The following is a 20782-nucleotide window of genomic DNA, read 5'->3' as shown; positions in this document are numbered from 1 at the left end:
GCCTGCCGAACGCCAGAGTAGGCAAGTGACTCAGGGCAGGCCAGAGGCTTTGCAGGTGATTTTCAAATTGGGATGAGGGAAGAGGTTTTGTTCTCCAGTGGTAAAGCTGCAAGATGCTGGGCAGAAACTGTTTCTTCTTAAGCATAAAAAGCTGTGGGCTCTGTGTAAAGTCTGACCCAAAATGAGATCTAAGGAAAGGTAACAGTAGATGTCCTAATTACATTCTAATATACTGGAAGCCAGCTGCACCCCTACCCTTCGTGAAGTTGGTTATGAATTTAGTTACAATTTAGTTAACGGTGTCCAATTAGTTCCCCTGACCCCCTTAAACTACTTCAAGTTAGATTTGAAGCTAGTAGTCCTGAATTGGGGCAGTGTTTCTCTAACTTGACAATTAGCGTTCCCTGAAAACGCTGATCTGAAAAATTCGTTTGGATAATACAGAGACGCCTGAAATAAAAGAGTATTTGTGGATTTAATCTATTCAGTGGCTTTAGAAGCAGATAAAAGTAGTGTCCAATACTGATTCTACCATGTGACCTTGAACACATTATCACCTTTGCCTTTTTTGTTGTTGTTGTTGCCCCTGCTGGAGTACAGTGGCACAATCTTGGCTTACTGCAGCCTCCACCTCCTGGGTTCAAGCAGTTCTCCCACCTCAGCCTCTAGAGTAGCTGAGATTACAGGCGTCTGCCACTATGCCCAGCTAATTTTTTGTGTTTTAGTAGAGATGAGGTTTCACCATGTTGCCCAGGCTGGTCTCAAACTCCTGACCTCATGATCCACCCATCTCGGCCTCCCAAAGTGCTAGGATTACAAGCATGAGCCACTGTGCCCAGCCTAATTATCTTCTTTGACTTTTATGTCTTTGTTTGCAAAATAGAAATACCACCATGAGTAGTAGCAAGAATTCATATGATGTTTCTGAGGGACCTGGCTCAGTGCTGATGCATTTTCATACTCAGCAAATGCATGGGCTCTCCTCCCTGCCACAACTCTCCCCAGTGTTGCAAAAGTAAAGAAATGTATGCAAAATACACAACAAATGCTGTAAGTGTTAACTTCATAGGATTTTTCTTATTATTTTGTTATACTGGTTTTTATTTCTATCAAATGAAATAATTAAATTGTCTTTGTTATAAATGATCTTACATGTATTTGGTTATAAATTATCATCATATAGGATTTCATCTAAAAATTGTAACATATTAAGCTAAAGCTTAAGTATCTGTTGTTGCTGTGACTGATGATTATGAGGACTGATTATAAAGTTGTGGGCAGGAACAGTCTTCAACTTGTTTTGTCTTGAAACCCCTAACAGTGCTAGGCATGAAGAAGCTGTGGATTTGTTTGTTTGTTTGTTTGTTTGCATACTACAGCCATGTTTATTTAAATGGAGCTTGTAACTAGAAGGGTTTTCCAGAGCTTCTGAAATTTCAGGACCTGTTTTTCTGATAAGAGAAGTGAGAAATTGTGTAACGTTGCCAGTCTATGAAGGACATTCCAGAATAAGTAACTGGGAGAAGAGCTGAAAGCAGGGGCTTGGAAGAAGCAAAAGCAGAAGAACTTGCTGGAGAGAGATGGAGGACTTGAGTGGTTTGGTAGTTAAAAGAATGAGGTAGTCTCTAGTGTGGGTGTTTCATTTGTTTTAAAGTATGGTAAAATCTGCTGCATGATCTCAAAGGAGAAAAAGGCCTGATTCAAGCGAGTAGGGAAGATACTTTCAGAAGTAGCATAGGTATCTAGGATTGAAGGCAAAATAGCTGGCCACAAAAATATTAATAAGAAATTAAATGTATTTATCTAAAACGGTTACCTCCTTTCGAAAGCATTATTATGGGGGATACGAGAAAAGAAACCAAGTAAATGAAAGCATTAGGGCACCATAAACTCTTTTCCTTACTCACGCCAATAGTAATAGACCCCCCAGAAATCTGCTAAAGATCCCTAAATGCATGGCTGGCAGACAGCTGTCTATGTAAAAGAGAATTGCAGGACACGAATCTTAACCTCCACAACTAAAAATGTTCTGTGGAAAGAGCAAGCTAATGTGCAAATAAATTTAAAAGTTAAGGAAGGTGGGTAAGTACGTGGCTGTCTGCATGACTTCCCACGGAAGAGGCTCTGTCAAAGAACCTCGGAAAAGGGACAGCTCTCATAGGTACCTCAAATCTTACTTGTCCTCCAGGCTTCAGACGGCTTTGTTCATTTCCTCCTCCTTTTTTTTTTTTTTTTTGAGGCAGGGTCTGTCACCTACTCTGCAGTACAGTGATGTGATCTCAGCTCACTGCAGCCTCAACCTCCCAGACTCAAGCAGCCCTCCCCACTCAGCCTCCTGAGTACCTAGGACTACAGGTGTACGCCACCAAACCCAGCTAACGTTTGATTTTTAGTAGAGATGGGGTCTTGCTATGTTGTTCAGGCTGGTCTCAAATTCCTGAACTCAAGTGATCCTCCTGCCTCAGCCTCCCAAAGTGCTGAGATTACAGGTGTGAGCCACTGCACCCAGCTTATTCATTCATCTTTAAAACTTTACAGTTTTACGTAGAAATTTTGTCTACCCAACATCAATCCTGTACTTTCACATCCTGGGTTAGAGACTCCCATCCAGACATTGTTTACCCCTGGATCTAAGTCAATTCGAAAAGTCAAAATGAGTCATAACACTCAATGTTGATTTTACGCCCATTGTTGAACTTTTTTTTAAGTCAACAGTCTGGTTTATATAATAGATAATTTGCTCATTAAACATATGTATTTTGTTAGACTAAGATTAGGAACCTAGAAGATCTTTGAAATGAAGATTAGATTTTAAAATTATCCTGATAAGCTCTCAAGCCAGATGGCTTACATTCAGAGAGCCGTTTAGGACACAGAGTTCTAATCATATGATGGGGAAAGAACAAATAATGTATTTAAAACTATACTCAGAAGCTATACTCTGCAACTGTTATTGTCTTATCTTCTTATAGAAACAACAGGAACAATGATGTAACATCGAGCTGTTGGCTTTTTTTAATAGAGTAAACGTCCTTAAGTGTTTTCCTGAAAGTATGGCCGCCAAAGATAGTAGACTGATGATTGAGAACACACACTCAGAGCCACACTGCCTCGGTTCAAATCTTCTTTCACCCGTGATTTGGCTTTGTGGCCTCAAAAACATTACTTCTCTCCATGCCTCGTTTTTTTTTTTTTTTATCTGTAAAATAAAGCTAATGGTATCACTTCATTGGCTTGCTGTCAGGTTAAATGAGTGAATCCATGGAAATGTTCAAGCTTAGTCTGCCATGTACTAAGCACTCAATAAATATTGCTATTATTAGTAAAGACACTCTCCACTCTGCTGATTCTATTACTAAGTCATAGATGGTAGAAGAAAAAAAGAGACACAGACCAAGTAGTAGACATTAACAGAGTTCAGTAGAAAAGAATATACCACTGTTCCCAGTGAAGGGGGAAAAAGTCTGCTATCATTGCAAATGCCACAAATACATCGACCAGATATAACAGCGAATAATGTCATTGTCCCATTTTTGGAGAATAGTCTCAACCACACCTAAATATAATAGAAAGATTACTTCTTACCCACTCTCCACTCCTGTTACATTCCACAGCATGGCACTGACTCATGAGCAACACATATTTACGGAGTTCCTACTCTGTGCCTCATACTATGCCAGATACTTGAAATATAATGGTAAAAATATCACAGATTTCTTCCAGTAAAGTAGAGAAGATAATCTAGACTGGTCTAAGATGTTTTCTTTACTCTCATTTTTGGGGAGTGGTGATGGTACCACTGTTGGGAAGTTGTGGAACTTTGGATCTACTCAAACCATTGTCACAGGTTTTCTGCTGAAGTCTCAAACTTCTGTACCATAGTTCCTCCTCCTCCTTCCCTCCCTCCCTCTCGTGTGCGTGTGTGTGTGCGCGCGCGCGTGTGTGCACGCTCATATAACACATTCCTTCTCAGTTTGCTTCCTTAATTATAACAAAAATAATATAGGCTCACTTTAGAAATTTGACTCCTTTTTTACATTAAGCATCTCTTTCTCTTAAAATCCGGAAACATTAAACTGAAAAGGTTGGAGAAGTGTTGGAAAGTATAATCAAGCAGGAAAAACTGCCCATAATTCCACTTATCTTAACATTTGAGGATATTCCCTTCAGATGTTTCATTTTATGCTTATTATATAGTTGAGTGTGCTGTGTGTCCATATAAATAATTTCATAGGACTATTGTGAAGACAGAATAAAGTATTTGAAGCTCTAAAGTGTGTGATAAATATCAACCATTCAATAATTGTTAGCTGTCATGGTTATCCTTCTTACCTTCTATATGCTGAGCATTTTTCCAAGTAATCAAAAAGTCATCATAAGTAGTATTATTTAATGACAGCATAATATCCTGTAATTATGGATATGCCATAGTTTACTTTTCCTTTCTTTGTATTTGAACACTTAGGATAATTTCAGAATTATCCTATCATAAATAACACATCCCTGAACATTTGTTAACATAAATTTGTCTGTGCATTTCTAATTAGTCTTTGGAATTGATTCTTAGAACGAGAAGTACTGAGCCAAAGTGCTTGAATGTTTTCTAAGATCTTTGATGGACATATTGCCAAATCGCTCTCTAGAAATTTGGCTTACCTTTTACTTTCACTCTTGACTAGTAATAAATTAAGGACGTATGTCAGAAAACCCTCTTGACTCTTAAGGATTGGCTTTTTTAAAAGATCATTATTTTCCCCAGAGGAAGTGGTTTATAATTTTTTTTTCCCCTGAGACAGGATCTCACTCTGTCACTCAGGCTGGAGTGCAGTGGTGTGATGAGCTCCTGGTCTCAAGCAGTCTCACCTCAGCCTCCTGCGTAGCCATAGGCATGTGCCACCATATGCAGATAATTTTTTAATTTTTTATAGAGTTGGGTTCTTGCTATGTTGCCCAGGCTGGTTTCGAACTCCTGAGCTCAAGCAATCCTCCTGCCTTGGCTTCCCAGAATGCTGGGATTATAGGCATGAGCCACTGTGCACAGCCTATGATTTTTTTTTTTTTTTTTTTTTTTTTTTGAGACAGAGTCTTGCTCTGTCACCAGGCTGGAGTGCAGTGCTACAATCTTGGCTCACGGCAACTTCCGCCTCCCAGATTCGAGCCATTCTCCTGCCTCAGCCTCCCTTGTAGCTGGGACTACAGGTGCATTCCACCACGCCCAGCTAATTTTTATATTTTTAGTAGAGATGGGGTTTCACCATGTTGGCCAGGATGGTCTCGATCTCTTGACCTTGTGATCTGCCCGCCTCGGTCTCCCAAAGTGTTGGGATGACAGGCGTGAGCCACCGCGCCCGGCCAATTTTTAATTAACTTTCTCTTGAATCATTTGTATTTCTTCTTTTTAAACACATATTTTTACTTTGCCCATTTATCTAAATTGAAATCCCTGCAGTTTTCTTGTAAAGTAGTGTGACTCCTTTATGTTTGAAGGTATTTAACTTTTGCTGTGTCACATTTGTTCAGGTAGTTCCTTAAATTTTTTTTCTTTCTTTTCTGATGGTTTTAACAATTCAAATTAATTGGTGTTTTTCTAATTTTTCCATTGCTTTTAAGCTAAGAAAATCCTCTCTATTCATAAATCTCTATCTTTTCTCTTAATTTATGTGTTAAACATTTATATTTAACTCTTCTTTTTTCTTTAAGAAACAAGGTCTTGCTGTGTTACCCAGGCTGGCCTCAAAAACCTGGGGTCAAGTGATCCTCACACCTCAGCCTCCTGCATAACTAAGACTGTGGGTGTGTTCCATCATGCCTGGCTTATATTTAACTCTTTAACACCCTAGAAATATATTTTTCTTTATGGGATGAGGTAATCTCAGTATTTTCCCGTGCGTATAGCAGTTTTTCTTCCATTAAGTATTTACTACATTATATTATAATTATTTTTCTAAATTTTTCTTCTTTGTAAGACTTAAGTTTTCATCTTTTTAAGCTAGCACAGTGCCTGTCACATCATAGGCAAATATTTGATAAATGAAAGAAATATACAGTTATATATAATCTGTTCTGAATTTTTTTTTTTTTTTTTTTTTGAGACTGAGTCTCTCTGTCACCCGGCTGGAGTACAGCAGTAGCATAATCTTGGCTCACTGGAGTCTCTGCCTCCTGGGTTTAAGCCATTCTCCTGCCTCAGCCTCCCAAGTAGCTGGAATTACAGGCACCTGCCACCATGCCTGGCTATTTTTGTATTTTTAGTAGAGATGGGGTTTCACTGTGTTGGCCAGGATGGCCTTGATCTCCTGACCTCATGATCCACCCACCTTGGCCTCCAAAAATTCTGAGATTACAGGTGCGAGCCACCGCACTGAGCCTGTCCTGAAAAATTTTTTTTTTTTTTAAGAACGGGGTCTCGCTGTATTGCCCAGGCAGGTCTCGAACTCCTGGCCTCAAGCTATCCTCCCACCTCTGCCTCCCTAAGAGCTGGGATTACAGGTGTGAGCCACAGCACCTGGCTTGAAATATTTTTAAATGTACAAGTCCTTCACCATCTATTCTTACAGATGATTAAAAAACCCTTAAGAGAGATATGGTAGAAATTTTAATTTCTAGTTAGTCTATATTTCAGAGCATCACCAGAATGAATTGGAGTGGTCTGGCCACAAGGGAACTGCATGAAAATGATTTCTACCTGTAAGCTCAGTTTGTGTTTTGTAGTAGGAGTTGTGTCTCCCCAGTAATCACAACCTCTGTTCCTGTTATCTAAGCCACCCTCTTACTGCACAGTTCCCCAAACCTCTCCTACCCGACCTAAAAACAATAAGTATAAATGTACGTTTTTGGCCGGGCCACGGTGGCTCACGCCTATAATCCCAGCACTTTGGGAGGCCGTGGCAGATGGATCACCTGAGGTCAGGAGTTCAAGACCAGCCTGGCCAACATGGCATGAAACCCCATCTCTCCAAAAAATACAAAAACTAGCTGGGCATGATGGTGGGTGCCTGTAATCCCAGCCACTCTGGAGGCTGAGGCAGGAGAATCACTTAAACCTGGGAGGCGGAGGTTGCAGTGAGCCAAGATGGTGCTATTGCACTTCAGCCTAGGTGACAGAGCAAGAGACGCCATCCCAAAAAAATAAATGAATGCACATGTTTAGTGTTCAGAATACTGAAATGAACACTGTTTAAGTAATGACACTCATGTATGTTCAAACTTGACATTTCATCTGAGTTCTATTCTCCTATTTTCAACTGCTTTCTAGACATCCACTTACCTGTACTTATCAGTGGTACTTCAAACCCAACAATTTCAGAACGAAAATCCTATTCACTCTTATCTTGCTGCTTATTCTGTCTACCCATCCCTCCTCCTTTCCAACCGCAGATCTTGTTTCCTGCTCTGTATTTTCTAGTTTGGATATTTTACCCCCAGTAGCCAAGATAAAAATCTCTTATTTTCTACTCCCTAACCCTGTGTACTTAATCAATCACCCTCTCTTACTGGTTTTGTCTTCACAGTATCTCTCCTTTTCTCTCTCCCCTATCTTCACTACCACTGTCCATCCTCATACTCACTGATCTGGACAACTGCCATAACCTCTTACCTGGGTGGCCTCCCAGCTTCCATTCCCCTACTTCCAACTATATCCTACCTGACTGATTTTTATATAGGGAAAAGATTCCCCTCACCCCTAGAAATTCAGAGTCACTGTACTGAGGGTAGGGCTTGGGTATCTTATCTTACAGATGATTCCCATGCACACTCCTGATAAAAGACCAATGTCTGCAAGATTCTGGACTGAGCTTTTAAAATGATGTGATAGTCACATTGGTCTTTGTCTAATATTCGGTGCTTCCCCTACTGCTTGCAAGGTAAAGTTCACATCTCTTACCTTGTGATAGGGCAAGCTGCTTTCACATCCTGGCTGTCCTGTACCTTTCCAGATGTGTTTCCAGCTACTCCCTTTCAGGTGCCTTTGAGTCAAATAAATAAGTTAGCCCCGATTTGACATGTATTTTTGGATTTTTATGCCATTTTACATACCATTTCTATCTAGGGTTCCCTTAATGCTTTTTCTGTATCTGGAAAACTCTTCTCAATAGTGCCTCCTCTCTGGGGCCTTCCTTGACTATTCTTGACACTCTTTCCTCCAGGCAGAAGTACCTGATCCTCGTCTGTGACTCTCAGTACTTGGTCTATCAGTCGTCCCTCGGTATCCATGGGAGTTGGTGCCAGGAGTCCCCACCGATACAAAAACCCAAGGATGCTCAAGTCTCTGAAATAAAATGGCATAGTATTCGCATATAACCTATGTGCATCTCCCCATATACTTCAAGTCATCTCTAGAGTACTTGTAATACCTAGTACAATACCTACACATCACTTCTTCACAAGGATTCGGTGTAGTACTCAGCACATGGTGAATTCAAGTTTTGCTTTTTGGAACTTTGTTGAACTTTTTTTTCTGAATAGTTTTCACCTGCAGTTGGTTGAGCCCACAGACATGGAGGGCCGACCATACTTCATTGCTGCACTCATTACATGGCATTGTGATGATTTGTTTGCATATTTGTCTCCATCTATATACAGTTAGGTCATTGAAACAAAGATAGTCTTACTTTTATCAGTAGGCACCCAGTAACAGTGACTCTTTCCCTTTGATTAAGAAGTATCAAATTCTTGGCCGGGCGCGGTGGCTCATGCCTGTAATCCCAGCACTTTGGGAGGCTGAGGTGGGCAGATCACGAGGTCAAGAGATCTAGACCATCCTGGCCAACATTATGAAATCTCGTCTCTACTTAAAATATAAAAATTAGCCAGGCGTGGTAGCACACGCCTGTAGTCCCAGCTACTTGGGAGGCTGAGGCAGCAGAATTGCTTGAACCTAGGAGGCAGAGGTTGCAGTGAGCCAAGACCTGAGATCACACCACTGCATTCCAGCCTGGTGACTGAGACTTCATCTCAAAACAAACAAACAAACAAAAAAGAAGTACCAGATTCTTGCCAAGTATTTTAAAAACCACCTCTACTAACTAGCAAATACCTTCTACCTATATCATCATCATCTTCTATCCCATCAAAAAAATGGTCTGTCTTGTTAACAAAGAAGGAACCTCCCAAATTTCTAGACCAAGCAGTGGATGGTGGCCATTTTGGTATCATGAAACTCATTAGTGCCTATACCTTGCTGAGATCTGTACCAAAGGCAAATACAGAACATCTGGTGACATGCTCAAGGTATTCAGCTAGTTTTAAATGTTAAAGATCAACAAAACCAATCTCATAAGTTGTGCCAATTTTGTTTTTTTAAGTTTCTATAATTTGTAGCATTAATGTCTGCTCTACACCTGGAAATACTCTTTTCAGTTATGTCTTGCAATAACCATGAAGGTTTTGTATGTTTGTTTGAGCCAGAAGTCATTTTTAGTATTTTTTTTTTTTTTTTTTTTTGAGATAGGGTCTTGCTCTGTCGCCCAAAGCTGGAGTGCAGTGGTGCGATCACAGCTCACTGCAGCCTTCACCTTCCAGGCTCAAATGGTCCTCCCACCTCTGCTTCCTGAGTAGCTAGGACTGCAGCACATGCCACCATGCCAGACTGATTTTTGTTTTTTATTTCTTCGAGACAGGATCTCACTCTGTCACCCAGCCTGGAGTGCAGTGGCACAATCTCAGTTTACTGCAGCCTTGACTTCCCTGGGCTCAGGTGATCCTCCTACCTCAGCCTCCTGAGTAGCTAGAACTATGAGTATACACAACCATGCCAAGCTAATTTTTGTATTTTTTTGTAGAGGTAGAATTTCACTATGTTAGCCAGGCTGGTCTCAAACTCGCGGGCTCAAGCCATCTACCTGCCTTGGCCTCCCAAAATGCTAGTTTTACAGATGTAAGTCACTGCGCCCAGCCAGCAGGCTAATTTTTTAAAAAAAATTTGGAAAGACAATGTCTCACTATATTCCCAAGGCCATGTTACACCTTTTAAGAATACATCTAAGGTATTGGCTTTCATAGGAGTTGTGGTCAAGACCTTTAAGTTTCCAAGTGCTTCTTTCATTTTAAACTGCAGATATACCTGTCTCTCTAGCAAAATATGTTAGGAATTCAGAATGACCATGACATTTGGGGGTCAGTTACAATTCCTTTATAGTTTATAATATAACCATTACTGTCTGGTTTTGAATATTAGAGAAGAGGCTTTGATATTTGTGCTATAATCGCTGAACATGATAGATACCGAGAGAGATTGATGATGATAAAGATGTTTGTGGTATCATACCAAACAAGTTGTTACAAATCATGATTTATTGCATGGATTTATGTTCTAGGAATTAGAATTTTATATTCTCATTTTTTTTCTCTGAAAATACCAGAAAGGAAATTGAATGCAGTGATATCTTTAATATTGAAATATAGCAGGTGGCCACGCATGGTGGCTCACACCTATAATCCTAGCACTCTGGGAGGTTGAGCCAGGAGGCTCACTTGAACTCAGAAGTTCAAGACCAGCCTGGGCAACATAGTGAGACTTTGTCTCTATTATTTGTTAAAATTTTAAATTATATATATATATATATATATATATATATATATATATATATATATAGCAAGTAACTGTATTCTGTAAGCAACATGAAATGTCTTTATCTTCTTTTGGAAATAGACTGCTAATAACATTATATTAAAGAAGAAAAGCCCATTCTGTTTCCAGGACCAGAAAGCTGTTGTGCTGGATTTGATTCATTCATAGGGATCGTCTCTTTGTTTCAGTTGGACAATTGACATAAAAGAACCCGCAAAAATATAAATTTAAGACTGAATGTAAGCTAATCTCTGTGTTCACTTCCATCATTAGTCAACCTAAAACAATTGATTAATTGATTATAACTCAGCAGAGCCACTAGCATTAATAGGCTTGGAAGTTTGGGGCACCATTGGATATCTGTCTGAAGACAGATAGTCAGATAAATAACTTGGAATTGACTTCTAGCCCAGAGGGCGTATTTCAATTCTAAATGCTTACTTAGGGACATGTCACACAAAGAGAGGAATGTAGAACCATAAGCATAGTACTATAGCTTAAAAATCAAGAGCCTTGCTGGGTGCGGTGGCTCAAGCCTGTAATCCCAGCACTTTGGGAGGCCGAGGCAGGTGGATCACGAGGTCGAGAGATCGAGACCATCCTGGTCAACATGGTGAAACCCCATCTCTACTAAAAATACAAAAAATTAGCTGGGCATGGTGGCACGTGCCTGTAATCCCAGCTACTCAGGAGGCTGAGGCAGGAGAATTGCTTGAACCCAGGAGGCGGAGGTTGCGGTGAGCCGAGATCGCGCCATTGCACTCCAGCCTGAGTAACAAGAGCGAAACTCCGTCTCAAAAAAAAAAAAAAAAAAAAAAAAAAAATCAAGAGCCCTGAATCTGTTCTCTGCAAATTACTTTCCATCTCGGATCCTCTCCTTTATATGAAAAAAGTCATTTTTAAAAATCCCTACATAGAAATGCAATTGATTTAAGAAGAAAAAAAAGGAGTGCAAAGATAGATGGCGAGAGGAAGAGGTCTTTCTTTAACCTCTAGGTTCCTTGGCGCTCCCTGAAGTATTTCCCCTTGAGCTTTTATTTGAATGTACTGTGCAACCTGCATAACAATAAAAGCTGTGATCCCTTAATATTCACCAAGAATTACTAAGTATAACCTCTCCAAAAACGTTTTACACAATTAACTGTCCTTAAACGGAAGGAGAAACCAGAAGGTAGTTAGTTCCCAAGCACCTAAATATGAGAGAAGGACTTTCAGCTTCCCTTTTATGCTTTTGATGGACAAATCTGAGAGGTATAATCATGCATAACTTAACAGTGAGGGATACATTCTGAGAAATGCTTTGTTAGGAAATTTTGTGTTAACATCTTAGAGTGTACTTACGCATACCTAGATGGTTTATCCTGCTGCATACCTAGGCTACACCATACAGCCTAGGTATGCGGCAGGCAAAACAAACTAGGTTTGTGTAAGTATACTCTATATATGTATGTAGCCTCCTCAGCTACAAACCTGTATGACATGTGACTGTACTGAATACTAGAGGCAGCTGTTATACAAGGGTATTTGTGTATCTAAGCATAGAAAAGGTATAGTAAAAATACAGTATTATAATCTGTTATAATAATATGTGATTTGTCATTGACCTAAACATCATTATGCGGCATATGACTATACTTCTTCCAGTTTAAAAGAGGAAGTGAGAGATTTTCCACAAGTATTTAGCAATAGTCATGTGGTTCCGGATGCAAGACAGAAATGTTTTGTAACTGAACCTGGTAGGGAGGGAGAGGGCTTGAGGAATGGCTGGAAGGCAAGATACTAGGCTCCTTTTGAGAAGCTTGAATTCATTCCTTCAGGACTTTCACAAGAAGGAGAAATGGACAGACCTGAGTCCAGAAAACCTGCAACTAAAGACAAATTACCAAAAGTGCTAACCTTCAAGTTTAAATTTGGATTAGTGGTTATAAAAGACAACATTCTAATTAGAGTATAGGTGTAAAATTTGGATTTGTTGTTAAGATTCTAGTAGATAATCAATAAAAGTTTCTTCCAGAGTCTTATTTTTGAATGTGGTATTGAACAGTTTGTTCTGGTTAAAAGTTTACAAACTAAGTCTGAGGGAAAGCAGTGAGCTCTAACCAAATCTCAGGAACAGCATGCACCTCGATGTTATGACCTTTGTCATCTACAATGAATGCCAGACACCTAGTCATCTTGTACCTAAAATGTAGAGAAATTCACTAAGTGGCAGAATTTAAATTTTTATGTACTAAAACTACAAAGCAAAAGCCACCGAAGTTACGCCCTGTAGTAGTGTGTTTATAATCAGTTGCTTCTGGTACCCACAGCTCAGTGGTCCTGTGGCTTTGTGAGCAAGAACCTCCTTTGCTGAATTTACTTAGGCCTGAAGTATTGATTTCTACTCCACTCCCCATGGGTCCCACCGTGCTTATCGCAAATGATGGTTGGTCCCTTTGCTCTTATCACCCTGTTGGCGGTTCCCTTGTTTCCCCTAGTTGGTAATTATTAATATAAGGTAAATGTCTTTTCTTTCAGTCCTCCTCGCCCTCTGACTAATATGAATGACACCGTGGTTAGCCACATGTCCTCTGGAGTGCCCACTCCCACCAAGAGGTATGTATGTCTTGTGCCTTCGACTTGGGTATTGGCCTCTGCTACTGATTTGCAATGCACTCGTCAGAAATGAGGCCTGAGAAGCACATTGTTCCACAGGGCAGGAAGGACTGATTTGCTTTCTCTTCCTTTGACCGTCTTTTAGTCTAAATTTCTACTTTTTATTTTCCTTTTTTTCCCTCACTGACTCATAGATATAGCAATTGAAGTTTGGCTGTCAGTGGTGCCTCAGGTGGAAACTTCATTTGTGACAAGAAGTCATGACAGTGTCAGAGCCGATTAGGCATGTTTCAGATCTGTTTTTTAACCTTAAAGAATATTTTGATAGTCATGAGTTTCAACAGTTTTTTTGCCTTTGAATTCTTTAAGTGCCAAAGATCATTTTTGCTCTTTGATTAGACTATGTAAATTGATTGAATACCTTATAAAATTTAATCCTAAATCATTCTGTGTATGATTTATAAATATTTAAGTTGAAAAGCCTGAGTGTCTCTCTTTCGGTTATGCAAGGAGTTTGCTTTAGGGGCCTTCAAGGAATGAGCACTGTGTACTTCTTTCTACTCTTTATTTAATTTGCTCTTCTCCCAAATTCAGGCAGGACTTAAAAGAACTATATAAAATGGCTTTCTATTTGATATAAGCTGTTCCATGACCAGAGCAATGCAAAAACTCCCTCAAGGGCACGGCCATTAAAGAATTCTTTCTAACAGTCATCACTCAAAAACAAGAAAACCACAAAGACATTCCAGCCCACCCCCTAGTCCTTCCTGGAAAAAAAACACTTTGTGCCATATGTACCGATTGCTTTGGATTAATTTAGCTATAGAAACGCTATAGAAGTTTTGACTTAATATATAGTGCTTAAGACCCATGATGTTTGTTCCCATTGGCTAGAACTCCTAGGGCAATGTTTCTCAGACTTGACTGATGAGAAGAATCATCTGGGTCCCTTGTTAAAAACAGATTTCTGGGGCAACATCAGACCCAGTGAATTGGAATTTCTAAAGATAGGATCTTGAGAAGCTACATATTTATTCCAGCTGATTCTTATCATCAAGCAAGTTAGGGCAATAGCCTGACAAGGAAGCTAACGAGTAAAGTGTAGAACTACCCTGAAGAGAGAAGTTAGGAACTTTATAAACCAGAGTGGCTTGAAAATACATTACTCGCATGGAGACTCAGGACCTGTCCAGGTAAGACTGCTTACCTTCAGCCTCCTTAGGGCACTTCCAACAGCGAGACAGTCGTGCCACTGTTTCTGGGCAGAGCTGAGTGGTGTAGGGCACCAGAGCACGGAGTCTTGGCCAGACTCTGTCTGAGTTTGAATCCTGGTTCTTTGCTGACCTTGAAATGTTCTTGTCAATTTTTTTTTTTTTAAGACATGGCCTCTTTCTCTGTCTCACAGGCTGGAGTGCAGTGGCCCAGTCTCAGCTCACTGCAACTTCCGCCTCCCAAGTTCAAGTGATTCTTCTGCCTCAGCCTCCCAGGTAGCTGGAAGTATAGGCACCTGCCACCACACCTGGCTAATTTTTTTTTTTTTTTTTTTAAATAGAGATGGGATTTCACCATGTTGGCCATACTGGTCTCAAACTCCTGATCTCAAGTGATCCAACCACCTTGGCCTCCTAAAGTGCTGGGATTACAGACGGGAGCCATTGCACCCAGCCTTGTCTTCAATTTTTTTTTCTAAAATGGAGACAAAAATAATATCTACCTTTTGGGGTTTATGTGAGGATTTAACATATTATTTTTATGACTTAGGAAGCTGGAATGTGAGAACAAGTGAGGAAGAGACAGAATGATTTACCAGTAATGCCCTCTCAAGCAGGAAAGGAATTTTTATGGATGAATACAAAGCAATTAAGCCTGTCCCACCTACCTAGATATTATGATAACCCTTGTTGTCCTTGGACTTGAGTTCTTTATGTTAAACACTCATAGAATTCAAACCCAGACTCTAAATCAAAGTTATTTCCATTTCAAAACCAGGCAAATAAGGTAGATTATTCAAAGAATTCAGGTCATAGTTTTCATGCATAAGAATTATAAGAATACCATCTCATTCAGTAGCATTTCCCATCTGAATTCTTCTCATCATTTACTAGTTCTGTCACCTAAGTTACCTGAGTACATGAGGGTGTACACCTTGCTGCCTGGTGACAAGGGGTACCATGTGTTATATGTGCTACATTCAGTGACCACAGCTGAATATAGCTGCCAGAAGCTGTTAGAAGGAGTACAGCTTTCTGGACAATGTTTTATTGCTTGAGAAAACTAAAGGGAGCAGTAATAATCAGAGCCACTTCTGTAGAGGACTAACCTTTAGGCTTGCTGTATTACACCCCCAGGCATAATTGTAAGTGGCTAGCTGTGATTGCCAGTCACAAAATGATATCTGTTATTTTTGAAAGCTGCTTCAGATAATCTATAGCCTGGATTAAGATTTCATCTTGACTGGGCGTGATGGCTCACATTTGTAATCCCAGTGCTTTGGGAGGCCGAGGCAGGCGGATCACAAGGTCAGGAGGTAGTGACTATCCTGGCTAACATGGTAAAACATCGTCTCTATTAAAAATATTTTTAAAAAAATTAGCCGAAGGCCAGGTGCAGTGGCTCATGCCTATAATCCTAGCACTTTGGGAGCCTGAGGCGGGTGGATCACGAGGTGAAGAGATCAAGACCATCCTGGTCAACATGGTGAAACCCCGTCTCTACTAAAAATACAAAAATTAGCTGGACATGGTGGTGCATGCCTGTAATCCCAGCTACTCGGGAGGCTGAGGCAGGAGAATTGCTTGAACCCAGGAGGCGGAGGTTGCGGTGAGCCAAGATCGCGCCATTGCACTCCAGCCTGGGTAACAAGAGCGAAACTCCGTCTTAAAAAAAAAAAAAGAAAAGGTAGCCGAGCATGGTGGCTCACACCTGTAGTCCCAGTTACTCAGGAGGCTGAGGCAGGAGAATCACTTGAACCCAGGAGGCGGAGGTTACAGTGAGCCAAGATCGCGCCACTGCCCTCCAGCCTGGGTGACAGAGACTCCATCTCAAAAAAAAAAAAAAAAAAAAAAGATTTCATCTTAAAGTTAGCATTTCAGGCAGCACCTCTTTCTGAATGGAATTAGCCCACCCTAGAAGTAGTTACCGTAAACCATCCAAGGGCTGACCAGCAGACCAAAGGCAGCCAAAGCACAGACCAGAAAAGAAGGTTGAGCTCTGACTGGTGAAGAAGCACAATGACTTGAGTAGAGGCTACGCAGAAACCAAATGCTTCTGCCCTACCAGTACAGTCCCCAGGGTTTTAGATTTCATGTATATTCAGTATGAAATTGTGATATACCATGTGGATACTAATTATCTAATTCATAGACTTGGCTTTTCATGGCCCCAGTAACCAAATCGTGTAAATTTCCAGATAGTATTCTACTGGCATCCTTAAGGACTCCTCAGCTTTTCCTCCCTTCTCTGAATGTGGACAGACCTGTGTGGTCAGACTCAAATGTAAGCCAGGAGCCCAGCACACCCTGCCAGCCACAGAGCCTTGCTAGGCCCCGACAGGAATCCTCATGGAGAGGGAACAGCTGCTCTCTAGAATAAGAGGTTTCTTTTAGAACTCATCCTAAGACGTAAATCACTGAATGAGACAAGAACATACACAGTGATAAAAATGCAGGAAAAATGTAAGTGCTCTAGTTCCTATGTTTTTAATAGGCAGTGCATATAAAAATAGTGATAATCACAGTGGTCAAAAGTAATGCTATGTTAGTCCAAATAAAAGATGATCTGAATGCAAGCTTTACTTTTTACAGCAGACCTTTTAAATGGCAGAGATGCTAGCTATCACATGAGATACCATAAATTATGTACCTGAGAGGTACTACTCTAGGGATTTGCCCTCCCTAATCTTTTACTCTCTCTAAATTGATATTTTATAACTGAAAAGGAATCTTGTCTTTGCCTTAGGCTAAATCGTTTCTTGAAATTTACTTTCTTTTAAAAGCATCTACATATTACATTTAAAAACAAACAAGAATAAATCTTGGTCAAAGCTTTAAAACACAGGCTTACAACAGAGTGAGACCCCTCCCCTGTCTAATTTCCCCCGAGGCCTGCCTGCGTCTAGACTCTTTTTCCCCAGGGTTCAGAATGTGAATTGGGTTCTACTCCTCTGTACTGTTCTATTATTTTAAGTTGCCTTCTATTCAGATGAATATGGAAAATGATGCTAATTTTTTTTATTTGTAAATGTCTTCTAAAGCTTTAGCTGTAATTATTTATGGATACTTAAAGCTTAACAGTCCTGTGGGAATTTCATATAACTATGGAAGTAACAAAAACCTTCAGTATGCAACTCTGTGCTTTGTGCCTTCAGTTGGTATATTAATATTACATCTCCTTAGTTTCAAGTATTAACATAGAAACTTAAAAGGCAAAACCCACAAAGCAAAGGCAAAAAGCAGAAAGGGAAGGGCAGGAGAGTACACAGATCACGAAAGCAGCTGGAATGTCCCCAGGCGGCCCTCCTCTTCCGAGCTGCGTCTCCGTGTGCCGCCTCACTCCCTGCCACTGTGGAACAGCTGCTCCCAAGCCGCTGATGGCTCCAGACACACACCTGTCTACAGTCTTGCCTCTCCAGGGATTGTGCTTTTTCTCCCTTGGATTAGAAAAATGCAAGGAAGGATTCTTGTGTCCTGGATTGCATTACTGCCCATCCTTGTGTGTATGTGAGGGGCCATGCCCATTAGACCTAAGGCATCAGAGCAGAGAGAGAAGCATTTCCCCCAAAGAAGGGGATACTGTCATGAAAAGAAGAGAGAAAAGATGCTGAGGTAGGAGGAATGCTTGAGCCCAGGAGTTTGAGGCTGCAGTGAGCTGTGATCATGCCCGTGAATAGCCACTGCACCCTTCCTCTCAAAAAATAATAGCGAAGGTCATTAGCAGAGCATGGTTTTCTACCTAGCACGTAATTGTGTGCACACATGCACATACACAGACCTTCCCATACACATTTCAACTTCCAGAATTTTCCTTCTTCGCATAAGGCAGCCATCCATGTGTAACTGGTGATGCTCTTGCACTTTTCCTGGGAGTCTTAGCCACCTCCGGTGAAAGGGACGACATTCAGGGTATCCAGTTTATACCCATTCATCTGAACCAGGCCTAGGTGTGTCCTTTTGTGATCCATTAACCCATGAAACCATGAACCAAATGATGCATTTTGAACACTCACACACTCTGTATACAAAGGTAAAGATCTGCAAATAGGATAATTGCAATTTAAAGACGTAGGGAAAAGGAAAGTAACAGCATGGCATATTAAGCCACATTTGCCGTTTCATCCTGAAACCCCACTAAAATGACAGCAAAGGGATTTTTTTTTTTTTTTTAAGTAAAAACTTGCAAGTACAAAGAAAAATGGAAGAGGAAAACAATAGAACAAAATTTTGGAAGCAGCCAAGCAAATGGATGAGTGGTAATGAATTTAACAGAGAAAACTGGAACATAGAGGCTGAAAGTAAGAGAAGCCCAGAACAGAGCCAACCCCAGGAATTAGAACACTCTGGAAACACAGATTCAGAATGACTGGCTTATCGTCCCTGGAGAAGGGAGAAGGACTCAGGAATTAACAGCTATGGGCTTCTCTTTTCCGTGGCTTCTGAAAAAAACTGTTTTACGTATTATATCACACCTCTCTTTGCATAGATGTGTTTTAGGAGAGAGCTTTTTTTCCCTAACACCTCACCTTTATTTCTCTTAACAAATAAAACAATATTCTCTCAAAAATAGAAATAATTCTTTGTATTCTGTTTTGTTCAGTTGTTGATAATGTATTGACTTGAGACCTAATACCATCTTTGGATGGGAAACTGGTAAGTATTACAGCCTATAATTCTGAGTAGTCTTAATTGCTAGCACTTTTAGGGAAGGGTGAGATTTTATCATAGTGTATTTACTTTAATTTATACTTCATAAGAAAGAAAAGCAGTTTTTACAAATCGGAAAATGCCACAGTGTAAATATTATTTCCGAACTGTAGAAACATGGCCGAATTAAGAGGTGACTTGCAATATAATAGTACTCGTGTACCTCAGAGACACTGCGGGCTTGCTCCCAGACTGTCGCAATCAAGTGAATATTGCCATCAAGTGAGTTACACAAACCTTTAAATTTCCCAGTACATGTAAAAGTTTTGCTTATACTAGGCTATAGCCCCATAAGTGTGCAATAGCAGTATGTATTTAAAAAGTACATACCTTAAAAAATATTTAATTGCTGGGCCGGGCGCGGTGGCTCAAGCCTGTAATCCCAGCACTTTGGGAGGCCGAGGCGGGTGGATCACGAGATCGAGAGATCGAGACCATCCTGGTCAACATGGTGAAACCCCGTCTCTACTAAAAATACAAAAAATTAGCTGGGCATGGTGGCGTGTGCCTGTAATCCCAGCTACTCAGGAGGCTGAGGCAGGAGAATTGCCTGAACCCGGGAGGCGGAGGTTGCGGTGAGCCGAGATCGTGCCATTGCACTCCAGCCTGGGTAACAAGAGCGAAACTCCGTCTCAAAAAAAAAAAAATGCTAAAAACTGCGAATGATCATCTAAGCCTTCAGCAAGTCCTAATCTTTTTGCTGGTGGAGGGTCTTGCCTCAGTGCTGATGGCTGCTGACTAATCAGGATGGTGGTTGCTGAATATTGGGATGGCTGTAGCAGATTCTTAAAATAAGACAGCAATGAAGCTTGTCCCCTTGGATGACTCTCCCATTCATGGAAGATTTCTCCTGTAGCATGCGATGCTGTTTGATAGCATTTTACCCACAGTAGAACTTCTTTCAGAATTGTTAAACCCTGCCACTGCTTTGCCAACTAAGTTTATATGATATTCTAAATCCTTGTTGTCATTTCAACAATGTTCACAGCATCTTAACCAGTAGATTCCATCTCAAGAAACCCCTTTCCTTGCTCATCCATAAGAAGCAACTCCTTACCTTTTCAAGTTTTATTATGAGATTGCAGCAATTCAGTCACATCTTCAGGCGTCACGTCTAATTCTAGTTCTCTTGTTTTTTTCACCCTATCTTCAGTTACTTCCTCTACTGAAGACTTGAACCCCTAGAAGTCCAGGAGGGTTAGAATCAACTTCTTCCAAACTCGTATTAATGTTTATTTTAACCTCCTTCTATGAATCACAAATGTCTTTTAATGGCATCTAGAATGGTGAATCCATTACAGAGGTTTTCAATTTATGTGGCAGCTATAGTCTTACAAAATTTATTTCTTACATAAATAAGACTTGAAAGTCAGAACTACTTCTTGGCTGGGTGCAGTGGCTCACGCCTATAATCCCAGCACTTTGGGAGGCTGAGGCAGGTGGATCACCTGAGGTCAGTAGTTCAAGGACCAGCCTGACCAACATGGTGAAAGCCCATCTCTACTAAAAATACCAAAATTAGCTAGGCATGGTGGCACACACCTGTAATCCCAGCCACTTGGGAGGCTGAGACAGGAGAATCGCTTGAACCCAAGAGGTGGAGATTACAGTGAGCTGAGATTGTGCCATTGCACTCCAACCTGGGTAACAAGAGTGAAACTCCATCTCAAAAAAAAAAAAAAAATTACTTCTTGATCCA

The 20782-nt window shown here is 40.6% G+C and overlaps 1 protein-coding gene across 37 annotated transcripts in view; it reads left to right on the top strand.

The window, feature by feature from the left end:
- DTNB (dystrobrevin beta) overlaps nt 1-20782 on the top strand; it is a 318860-nt gene that overhangs the window by 198767 nt on the left and 99311 nt on the right. For 35 of the 37 annotated variants that reach the window (XM_074395059.1, XM_074395056.1, XM_074395051.1 and 32 more), the window contains one exon: nt 13088-13165. The exons of the other annotated variants lie outside the window; for them this stretch is intronic. In XM_074395059.1, coding sequence (XP_074251160.1) covers nt 13088-13165 — 78 coding nt within the window. The remainder of the gene's footprint in view (nt 1-13087; nt 13166-20782) is intronic. 37 annotated transcript variants of the gene reach the window in all.

Source organism: Saimiri boliviensis, chromosome 1 (genome assembly GCF_048565385.1).
Source record: "Saimiri boliviensis isolate mSaiBol1 chromosome 1, mSaiBol1.pri, whole genome shotgun sequence".
NCBI lineage: Eukaryota > Metazoa > Chordata > Mammalia > Primates > Cebidae > Saimiri > Saimiri boliviensis.
Note: the sequence above shows the minus strand (reverse complement) of the source record. Positions and strands in the feature narration are given on the sequence as shown.